Below are 12,114 nucleotides of genomic sequence, written 5' to 3'. Positions count from 1 at the left end.
TTCGGGTTCAATTCCTATTAGTATTTTTTTATTATAACTCGAATTAAGAAAAGGATAAAAAGATTCCCCCTATCTAAAGGAGATTGTTTCTAAAAAATAGATAATTCGTTATTTATACAAGAGTTCGCTTGAATAATTTATGAGGATAAAAATTGTGTAACCAAAAACATGTTTCGTTCTAAATCTAGTTAAATTAGGGTTGTTTACGAGACTTCCTTCTGAAATATGTACGAAAATATGAAAGAGAGTTGAGAACAACTTTTTTGATATTACTTTGTTAAGTGCTTTTTTTAGATTTATGATAGTAATAACTAAACGTACGTATGTTTTTTTTTTCTAAAAACTGAAGCGTAGAGTAAGACTCAAATTTGACTCTCAGATTCTGATAATATTTTAAGCGTTGTGAAATTCATAGTGATAGCAATTTGGCTGCTCCGGGGATCAGACCTATGACCCACAGACAGACCACTAGTATTTGATAAGTTATGTACTCCCAGACGTGGTACATAACTTATCAAAAACAAGTAATGATTACTTTACAGAAGAAGTCTCAGGCAGAAACTAATAAATTATTCCGTGAAACAATATAACCGCATTGTTTTTATTGCTAATTATAAAATAAGGGTAAGAACACGTGCGTTGGCTATCTTTAAGGAAAGTTCTTCTTAATTCATAAAAATAATACGATATTGAGTTTCATCATGACTCGGCCGTTAATAATCTGTAATCAAATTTGTGGTATCACCATGAATCAATTAGTTAATTCAGTATATTTTATTGAATGGTCCAAACTACCGGAATGAATAAATGTCATTAATAATCTAAATTTTCCATTAAATCATTTATTTGAGTATTATCATGCTATTCACTAGAAAGGACCATTTTCTACTATTTAACGTACCGATTAGTTATCAACAATTTTTGTATGAAGAACTGATCAGCGCCGCTAGCGTATTTTGCAATTATACAAGTAATTATTGTAAACGTCAAACGCTACTTAATCGTTAAAACTGAATGTAGAAATCGCGCTGATGTTTAACTCAAAGACTACTGCTAGAAGTCATTTATCATGAAAAAACTACCACTTAGTGGCAAAAGTACAGGAAATTGCATAAAATATTGCGTAAATTATTGGAATGCATAGTATTTTCTGCAACAATGTACAAAATTATGTAATCACGTTTCATAACACGGTTAAACAAACTATCCGATATAACAAACTGCAATGAAAAAGCTACTCTAAATCTTAATTGTTTAGACTAATTTTTGAATAACACTTAAAAGAATTTACGACAATAATAAATAGCAGCAAGACGAAGGTCAAAGTCAAAAACTGTTGCGTCGCAGTTGCTATTAGTCCATCGGCGGAAACCAAAAGCGATAGGAAGTAAATACCTTGACAATTAAACTGAGATAAGTCTTTTTAGAAATGAGTTCAATTAGTTACCGATCCGAAGTGTAATGTTAAACTGCATTGATAAGAGCTAGCTTACTGAGATAAAATATAAATTGCTTTGTGTCCGTCTGTTGTTATTTCGTAAACAGTGTTATTATCATGCAGATGTCGAAATTGAGGCCGGTTGTTAAATTATCTCGTTTTAATAAGGAATTCGTGAGGTAAGCTTTTGTATATTATATTACAAGTTTTATTTTTGTTTCAATATAAAGAAATATGGTATAATGGATTTTTTCTTACATTTTTAAGGATATCGTCCAGTAAAATGTTGAAAAGTTTCTTTGAATAATTTTATATTTTCTACCCTCTCTCTCCTCTCTTTTACAGTCTAACCCTATTATTCATAAAAATATATGAAGTTAAGAAGGGCTTATAAAGAGTTTTGTTTCTTTCACTCCTTGGCGAAATGAAAAAGTGAAAACATATTGTAGGAGTTTTTCAACTAAAATAGGTTTATAGTGTGTTTATGAATATGAGGATAAGCCTTTTAATGATAGTATTCTACGCCCAGGAATGCTATGCCCTACTGGACATAGCATTATTGAACGGACTGTAGCTCGATTCTCTACTGGTATCAATTACCGACAACCGACTTGTCATCGAGAAATTTTATATAAAAATCTGATCAGCGCCTCTGACGAACGTCGTAGAAACTTCTTTGGCAGTACATTCTATGTCAAAATTTCGATATCTAGCCGGTTGGCGGTAGTCGATAGTGGTAGAGAATTGAGGTACTTGTATCAACGAAGTACGGTTTTAAAATCGCGTTTGACATTCTAAAAGAGATGATTAATAAGGGCCTTAAAAAATTTGCCGAGATTCAGCTGGGGGACCATTATATCGTTGGTCCAGCGTACAAAGATGTTCTTTGTGATACTGCACAGTGATGCTGACGCGTCTGATCCGGCGTAGGACATATTAAACCTAGAGAACACTTTTCTTATAAATATTTGTTATTTTTTTCAGGACAGTGGTCATAGCAAGCACTTCTGTCAAGACAGACACAGTGAATTTGAAGCCATGGAACGAGATCCCCGGACCAAAATGTTTACCCATCATCGGACAGTTTCTAGATTTCCTTCCTGGAGGTACAATAGACATGAACTATCAATAATATATTACTGAACTTATATAGGCACGTTCTCATGTTTTGCTCGACTGCCTCCGTGGCGCAGTGGTTTAGGTCACCACGCCGCTACCATTGGGTTCGATTCCCACACAGAACAATTTATTTGTGCGATCCACAAATAATTGTTTCGGGTCTGGTTGTACTTTGTGTCCGCTGTTCGTATGTTTGTAAAAGTCCCCGCGACACAAGAGCACTTCTTAGTACGGGAGTTGTCTTAAAAATAAATGTATCAAAATTGTATCGAAAATATAAACTACGTTTTGAATTCGTCGTGTCGTGAATTGTAGCGGGTTCGAATCCAGGCCCGGGCTAAAGACATTAATTGTCAATTTTTCTGTTAACATACCCGAAATCAAACACAGGTCCAACAATGCCTTCTTCTGGAGCCATCGCATTGGTCTTGCTCCTGACGTCTTACTGGTCTGGTCACTTGCTGTCCCAACGGACATAGGGGTATAGGAAGCGTACCTGTGGAAGTGTACTGTGCACAAACAATCTACAACGCAGTTAGTCAATTAGCTATAACGAAACTAGATGTTAGACGAATACCGGGCCAGAGGATATTTAGTAAATAGCAAATACATATATTATTTTCTACCTTTAAAGACTATCATGAGCGTTTATTCGATGCTATTTCATTTAAGAGGTATGTTTTTTTTTTTAGGTGAACTCTACAATTTTACCGAACCTAAGACTTTTGTGAGACTGATGACCAAATATGGTCCGATGATTAGATTTGATCAAATATTGGGCTTGAAACCTATGCTCTTAGTCGGTGATCCTGAAATCGCAGAACAAGTAAGTTTACCCATCCAATTTATCATCTTTTTAACAGGCAACTTACCTTACTTCCGAGATTATTTTTAAGAAATTTTGCGTTTTATTTATAGCGAATTGGATGACCAAATACACCAAATTGTAAAGTGAAAAATCGCCGATTGAGTTTTTTATTAGTAGATAGTGAAATCAAGTAAAATTCATTTAAAGTAGCAGCATTCGCTTTGCACGCATATGGCTGAAAATATGAACCTAACGCAACACACCCATGAGTTTTCAAAGTAATATCTGAATAAAAATCACTTGTACTAAGGTAAAGAAAAAGCATTAACCTAGAAACTAACTCGGCAGTACATTTTAAATGCCAACTCTCGATACTCGATAGTTCTAACTGTAGATAATCGGGCTACAGGCTTAGACTTTCTGACATTTTTCTGTTTAACAGTCTCGTTGGCTGCAATTAATTGATAAATTTGTTAGAAACCAGGTGTTATTATTTATCACATAGATAATTTATACGGATAAAGATATCTGATTGAATGTCATTCTTTATGAAGAACATTTTTTGTATTCACTAATCAATTAGATATCGATTGAATATTTCTCGATTATAATCAAACCGACTTATATATCTATTCTAATATTATAAAGCTGAAGAGTTTGTTTGTTTGTTTGAACGCGCTAATCTCAGAAACTACTGGTCCGATTTGAAAATTTATTTCAGTGTTAGATAGCCCATTTATCGAGAAAGGCTATAGGTTATATATCATCGCGCTACGACTAAAAGGAGCAGAGTACCAGTAAAAATTTTTACAAAATCGGGGAAAATTTTGACCCATTCTCTCTTATGTTACGCAAGCGAAGTTGCGCGGGTCAGCTAGTTAGGAAATAAACAAGATAAATTACTAAACTGTAATGATGACTTTACCAGTTACTTTATTGAATGGCTTGATGTTTTCCTCTTAGGCTAGCTACAGTCTGAGGTCTATTTTTTAAATTATAATTACCACTTCGATTACAACATATTAAAAAATACACCCACACCAGCCGTAACCAGTAAATATGGGTCATTTTATTTTCTTTCGAAAGAGTATGAAACTATCACTTCAGCGGTTCAGCTACTGTAAAAGTGTAACGAACAAATATATAGACTTTCACATTCATAATCCTAGTATAGGTAATAAGTGGAGAATCTGTGAAAGTCTACAGTTGTTAAATCAATCTGCAAATTTTAATCAGTAAGAAACAAATATTTTGCAGGTGTTAAGGAGTGAAAATATGTTACCGTCCCGCCCTGGGTTCTCTTCCCTTGAGTATTACAGGCGAAATTACAAATCAAACAAAGGGGATGAAGCGATCACCGGGCTAATTACTGAGTGAGTTATATATTTTCACTTAAAAAAGATAGGCGCCCACAGCCAGTTGCGCTCACCGGTCGATAATCGATCTGTGGGTTAAGCAACCATTTGCGCGGTTATTCCATAGATGGGTGACCGCATAGTGGTATTTGAACTGGGCGTCTCCATGCTTCGGAGGGCACGTTAAAAGACGGTCCCGGTTGTTGTTTACTAAGATAACAGTCGTTAGGCCACGTCAAAGGCCTCTCGGGCGGCTTTACCAACTTTGACACTAGGTTGACCACTAACCATACGACAAATAAACAAACAACTTAAAAAATATAATTTCAAGCTCAATACCCGTCACACTTAATTTTCCCCTAAAAGTTCGAACAAATTTTAACCTATAAGGTCATCACAAGAATCATTTTGTACAGAAGAGTCATTTTTACGAACGTAGTAAGCTGTTTCACTTTCTTCTAAAATATAACGATATTTTTATAAGAAATCATTTTTATGAAAGCCTCGAAACTAAATCCAAAAGACGATCAAAGGGAATGAGCCGAGAAAATAGGCTTTCATTATTTTTTACTAGTCTAACATTACACGTACAATAACACAAATCTACGTTTCAATAAAAATAAACCAGACTGTAATACCAGCGTAGAAATTATATTATTTTCATAGTACTCTAACGTTTATAGCTGACAATAAAAAAATACATTTGAAATATTCGGTTAGAATTAGGTATATCTGCTAAATTTATATTAGAGATAAGTGTGATGATAAATAACAATAGTTTGTTGTTCTTTTGCTTTGTTAAACAATAAGCGAACATAATTTATTACCTCCATTTTTTTATTTAAAGAATGTATTTCCGAACAGTACCTAACGTTCACAATATTAGTTCTTACAAAATACGCTAGGGGCGCTTTTTATACAAAATGTCTTAGTGATAAGATATTAGCTCGAAATATTCTTAAAGCTACCTTGATCACCAAACCATATTCGAGGAACATTATTACAGGGGTATTTAATTTAACTGTGGGATCTAAGAAATTTGTCTATAAAGTCGCCTTTAAAATCAGTTATTGTAATAAATTCGCTTTGTTTTCAGTCATGATAAAGTATGGAAGGCGTTCAGATCTACAGTAAACCCAGTAATGTTACAGCCGAAGACCATTCGACTCTACCACGACGCACTCATTGAAGTTGCTGAAGATATGGTCAAAAGGTAAAGACACATTAATATTTTCCAAAATAAGTTCCTAAGAAGCCGTGAACATTATCATTACCCTTGTTATACCCAAAGGTATGGACAATGACATGAGAAATATAATACTTTTAGTTAGTCCCATTCAATAGGGGGTCTAACCTGTTGCCCGTATGGTGCACGTTACGGAACTCCGGTCTAATATAGAGAATATACATTTTTTTGGAAAACCAGAAGTGGAAGCAAATAAAAGAAAATACCAATGACATAGAACTGTATTACTATTAGTCAAAATCTTTAGAAAATCGACAAGCTCTATAAACATACAACTGAATCAGACAAAAGAATAATGATAAAAATACAGTTCAACCATTCAAACGGGCAGAGGTACCCCTTAGTTAGTGAGCCCCATGGAAAATTGAGCCCAGAATGAGCTCGCAAGCCCTTTTATAGACGACGGCACGCCTGCACCGTCATGACATAATATGTCACAATTCTTTTTCTCTCTTGTATAAATGAGAGAAGCCGAAAAGTATTTGGATTTCTAGACTTAATTAAAAATTATAATCTCTATTCAGTAAAATCACCGAACAATGGGATTAGCTGAAATAATGGCTGCCATATTGCTGAAAGACAAATGTTTTGTACCTTTTGTAAATTTATTAATGAAATTTCCTGAATAAATTAACGGATATCATTTGTATTACTTTGTTTTATCTTAGAATTAAACCTTAAAATCATTCAGTTTGAGAAACTAGTACATACTTGGCCAGCGTGGTGGACGCAAGGCCTAACCCCTCCCTCATTACGGGAGGAGACACTTGCCCAGCAGAGGGACAGTAATGGGTTAAAATTTTTTATTTTTTTTATTTATTATGAATAAAATATATACATAACTTATTAATTAACTGACTACGTTGTCATATCTTGACTGATGTGTTCCTACTACGCGAAAATCTCGCATTCAAATCTCATGTCCTCCTGAAATTTTAATCAAGACATTTTTATTGATTGTACGGATTCCACGAATAAAAATAAACGGTGATTTGTGGGTTATTTGCACCCCTGTCTGTACATTTGAGTCTAAACATCACATTTGTTATTCACGCTTGATACTTCAAGTATTATAATTAACAAAAGTAATTACTAAAATTAAAATTATCCCCTTTTATGGAGCCTTATCATATTCTTTTTACAGAATGAAAGCCGACCGTAACGACAAAAATATGCTTCAAAGAGACTTTGGTACTGAAATGAACATGTGGGCCCTAGAGTCTATAGGCACTATAGCACTAGGCTGTAGGCTGAATTGCCTAGAACCCTCATTGCCTGAAGATTCTCCTGCTAGGGAACTGATATCGTGTGTCCACGAACTGTTCTTTACGGCTGATCAACTTGACTTCAAACCAAGCCTTTGGAGATACATCGCCACGCCGACGTTCAAAAAAGCTATGAGATTGTACGCAAGACACGACAGGTCAGTTTTAAAGTATAGCTTTTATATAGGCTAACCTTATGTATAGCCTGGGGAATAGTACGCGTTATATAACTTAGTATTTCATATAGCAGTCAACCGCTGAGGGGAGGCAAAAGAGGTAGGAGGTAGAGGAAGCGTAAAAGAGTGAATTCGAACAAAAACTTAAATGGATATTAAATATATTATTGGTTTCTGAACCATATTTCCTTAAATAACTACTCAGTTAAAGTTTTTTTTTTATGGAATAGTGATTTTTTTGCTATTTTTAGTTTAATAAAACATTTCGTCAAAAAGGGAATAGAGCAACTTAACCAAAATGTTGGTCAAAAAACTAACAACGAAAAAGGAGTTTTGGAGAAACTATTGGAAATAAATGAAGAATTTGCATACATTATGGCCAGTGACATGTTGTTCGCTGGAGTTGATACGGTGAGTTAATATTCCCAAACTTTACAAAGTCCATATTATTATTACAAATGGCACCGAATTTATCTTTGGATAGAAAAAATATAATTAGTTCTGTGTGATAATCGAATATCTTCGGATGAACCGGTATTACTACAGTAATTTCTTCTTTTAAAACTTAACTTCTGTGACTCCTGAGAGTGTAACCTGGATTATGGTAAAACATAATTTTTCTATTAAAAATATCCCAACAAAAAATAAAAACCCTTAAAGCACTTCTTTCGTTCTGAGAATCGAAGCTTATACCTAATCATTAGCAGCACATAAATACAAGAATTACTGTATTATTCTGTACATGGTACTTGCTTTGACGTTTAAAATGGACTGCAAAAATAGTTATTACGACGCCCGCTAGAGGCGCTGAACCGACTGACATTTTAATTTTTCGATAGCTTGCCGGTTATAGTGGTAGAGAATTGCAGTACTGGTCAGATTATTTTGATCATAAAAAAAAACAACTATATTATTTACAGGCGGCCATGACAGTAACAGCGACCATGTATCTTCTTGCGGCAAACCAAGAGAAACAAAATAAATTGAGAGAAGAAATCCTATCGAGGTCGGACAAAACACCTTATTTAAAAGCTTGTATAAAAGAGAGCATGAGACTGCTGCCAGTGATCACTGGAAACCTTCGGCAGACGACCAAGGAATACAACATAAGAGGCTATAGGGTACCCAAGGGTGTAAGTAACTTTGCAACATTTTTAGAGTTCTTTTAGAGTTCCCTACCGAAAGGCTAAAACGGTACCTTATTACTGAGACTTTCCTGTCTGTCTGTCTGTCTGTCTGTCTATAACTAGGCTGTATCTGGACTGTTTTTCACAGATGATGTGTTTCTGATGCCGTGGAAAATAAATATTTGAGACGTAAAGAGTTAAAGACAGGATTTTTTTCGTTTTTAAATTCTCGCGATTTAAATTAAATCGCGAGAATAGAACAGAGTGTTAAGCGCGATTTTCTTTAAACTTTTTTTATCATAATATTTGGTAGCAAACTGCGGTGTTACCAACAATTTTAAAGAATGTACATAACATAATTAAAAACCTTGTATCAATTGATGCTAACGTATTTTTAGTTTTCAAAACATTGTTTCAGGTAAACATTGCAGTCTTCAACAGTGAAATAACAAAATTGGAAAAATACTTTCCTCGTGCCACCGAGTACATCCCAGAGCGATGGATCACGGATAAAAATGATCCACTTTACTATGGGAATGCCCATCCATTCGCACATAGCCCATTTGGCTTCGGAGTTCGCAGTTGTATAGGTAGGTTCGATTTGACCGAATTGTAGTAAAAGGTACAATTTATCTTATGAAGGGAGATTCAGGTAACCCCGGTTACTTATATGCGTAACTAATGGCGTATCTTTTGAGAACATTGGGGAAACTAGTGGCATTATTTTTTTTTATAAGTCTCTTAAAAATTATAAGCGTGTTTTTTTATAATCGAATTGTTATGCCTTAAAACTTATTAATTAATACACGAAGAAACTCAGTACATATAGTCATTTAGTTAATCGTGAATTACGTAATAAAAAATATTATCACGTCGTCTGCTCCTGATTTGAATTATTTTGTTGTAAATAAATATCTTGTGATTACCTTACAACTTTCCATCTTTACAAGATAATGCTACAACTATTTTACTAGCGCATTGCAATTCTCTGCAGACAGTACTATCACGTACCGAGAGTTTGCAAAAGTAGTTCCTGTGACGTCCGCTAGAGGCGCTAATCAGAACTTTGTACAGGGTTTCTAATCTATACTAATATTATAAAGCTGAAGAGTTTGTTTGTTTGTTTGTTGGAACTACGGGACTGATTTGAAAAAATCTTTCAGTTTAGATAGACCATTTATCGAGAAAGATTTTAGGCTATAATATATCATCACGCTACTACCAATAGGAGCAAAGTACCAGTAAAAAATGTTACATAAACGGGGAAAATTATGACCCATTCTCTCTTATGTGACGCAAACGAAGTTGCACGGGTCAGCTAGTGTTATATAATAGCAGAAATTCTAAAGCATCATGCTAAAGCAACTTTATTTTATGTTGCAGGCCGTCGTATCGCCGAGTTGGAAGTCGAGATATTCTTATCGCGTCTCATAGAAAACTTCCACGTGGAATGGTTCGGACCTCCTCCACAGGTCGAACATTCATCTCTCAACTACATCAAGCCACCTTTTAATTTTATATTAAATGATGTGAAATAAGTGCAAACTGTTAGTAACAGACAGCCTCAAGAACTGCGGGCTTACTCCCAGCACTCGACTGCCATTCCAATCGAATTTTCGTCAAAATTGTACTTTTAAAATCCGAAATATCGTGTGATCAGACTCTGATATAAAATATATTTTAAATTAATTAAACAATCTAATTAGTTTATTTAAAAAAATATATCGTTTAATCATGCATTCGTTTGGAATTTAAGAGAACAGTAGCTCGATTCTCTAGCACTAGCGACTACCGGCAACCGACCTGTCATCGAGAAATTTTGTATGTTTTGTAGTCGATAGTGGTAGAGATAGAGAATCGAGGTACTGTACTTCGATTCTCTATCCCTATCGTCTACCGGCAACCGGCTAGCTATCGACATTTTGACATTTAGAATGTACTGCCAAAATATTTCCTACGACGCCCGTCAGAGGCGCTGATCAGATTTTCATACAAAATTTCTCGATGACAGGTCGGTTGTCGGTAGTCGATAGTAATAGAGAATTGAGCTACAGATTGACATTAATGACTCGAATTCAACACAATTGGAGTCGAATTCGAGTCTCTGGAATATCCCAGCAGATCGTATCTTTAAGTAATCAACTGGCTAGATTTCCATCCTCTCTTCATAATGGCGCTAGCAATTTCGTAATAAAGTATTCTATGTTACTATCAAAACCAAATTTGGATCTACTCTTTCAATGTATCGTAATAAAGAGTGTCTTAGTTCTGCATTAATATGAAAAATAACGTTGTGCAAAAAAAACAATGTATTTATATAAATAAAAATGATTACATTCCTGATCTTTCTGTTAGTAATGGATATAGGAAAAATTTAACCCATCACTGTCTCACTGCGAGGCAAAGGTGTCCTCCCGGCCGAATTAGGGAGGCAGACCCCTCCCTAATTTGGCCTCGAGTCTTCCACACTAGCCAAGTGATGGTTGTCAATCATAATTTTAACTGTCAGTGGCTAAATTGAATAATGATTTGTAACTACAAACTTGCAATATTCTTATTTATAGATAATGAAAGCACGGGTTATATGCACGCCAAGGGAAGTGTGCCAGAAACAACATTCTATGTAATGGTATTAATGTGATTAAGTATCTACTCGTGCATAATCCATACTAATATTATAAATGCGAAAGTAACTCTGTCTGTCTGTCTGTCTGTCTGTCTGTCTGCTACTTAAAATAAATAAATAAAATAAGCCTTTATTGCTGAGATTTACATTTACACACTGTTTGCGGTCAGTTCATCGTTTTCAGCTTGTCCTTCGACAAAGGCCTCCTCTAATGCTTTCCACTTTTCCCTGTCTTTAGCAATTCGTATCCATTTTGGGCCAGCGATCTTCTTCAGATCGTCCTCCCAACGGGTAGTTTGTCTTCCTCTACTCCTCCTGCTATCCCGTGGGTACCATTCTGTGACTAGTCTTGTCCATTTCTCTATCCCTTCCCTTACCATGTGTCCAGTCCACCTCCATTTCAATCTTTTATATACCGTGGTTATGTTTTTAAATTTAGTTTTATTCTTTATAATTTCTAATCTCGCCTTGTCTTTTATTTTTACTCCAATCACACTTCTTTCCATTCCATTTTGGCAAACTTGGAGCTTTTTCAGTTGTTTTTTATTTAAGGCCCATGTTTGGCATCCATACGATAAACATGGCAGGATACATGTATTATATACTTTTCTTTTGTCTTTAATAGGCATATTTTCGTCTTTCATGATTTCGCTTAACGACCAAAACCGATTCCAGCTATTTGTTATTCTTCTATCTATTTCTTTCTGCATTGTATCTTCAGTGGTTAAAAGTTGGCCCAAGTAAATGTATTCGTTAACGTAGTCAATTTTCATCTGTCCATTATTTAATCTTATATCTGTTGTCGCTGAGTTTGTCATTACCTTTGTTTTTGATGCATTCATTGTAAGGCCTACTTTAGCACTTTCGTCTGATAGCTGTTGTAACATTTCTTCTAAACTGCCTGGAGATTCAGCAAACAGAATAATATCGTCAGCGAAACGTAGATGATTAAGT

General features: G+C 35.0%; 1 protein-coding gene across 1 annotated transcript; it reads left to right on the top strand.

Annotated features, from left to right (window-relative positions):
- Positions 1 to 1,350: 1,350 nt before the first annotated feature.
- On the top strand, positions 1,351 to 11,772 carry LOC142974318 (cytochrome P450 CYP12A2-like). The gene is made up of 10 exons (XM_076116568.1): positions 1,351 to 1,617; positions 2,423 to 2,544; positions 3,250 to 3,383; positions 4,623 to 4,738; positions 5,817 to 5,933; positions 7,111 to 7,389; positions 7,659 to 7,818; positions 8,328 to 8,540; positions 8,953 to 9,124; positions 9,918 to 11,772. The coding sequence occupies exons 1-10, from the start codon at positions 1,556 to 1,558 to the stop codon at positions 10,070 to 10,072; spliced, it is 1,530 nt and encodes a 509-aa protein (XP_075972683.1). The 5' UTR covers positions 1,351 to 1,555; the 3' UTR covers positions 10,073 to 11,772.
- Positions 11,773 to 12,114: the final 342 nt, after the last annotated feature.

This window comes from Anticarsia gemmatalis, chromosome 7 (assembly GCF_050436995.1).
Source record: "Anticarsia gemmatalis isolate Benzon Research Colony breed Stoneville strain chromosome 7, ilAntGemm2 primary, whole genome shotgun sequence".
Taxonomy (NCBI): domain Eukaryota; kingdom Metazoa; phylum Arthropoda; class Insecta; order Lepidoptera; family Erebidae; genus Anticarsia; species Anticarsia gemmatalis.
This window is presented reverse-complemented; position numbering and strand designations above follow the sequence as displayed.

What these genes read in the sequence shown, in the direction of transcription:
- LOC142974318 (XM_076116568.1), top strand. Translation starts at nt 1,556, where the DNA reads ATGCAGATGTCGAAATTGAGGCCGGTTGTTAAATTATCTCGTTTTAAT. An exon ending in ATCCTGAAATCGCAGAACAA is followed by an intron (nt 3,384 to 4,622) that starts GTAAGTTTACCC and finishes AATATTTTGCAG; the next exon opens with GTGTTAAGGAGTGAAAATAT. An exon ending in GCTGAAGATATGGTCAAAAG is followed by an intron (nt 5,934 to 7,110) that starts GTAAAGACACAT and finishes TTCTTTTTACAG; the next exon opens with AATGAAAGCCGACCGTAACG.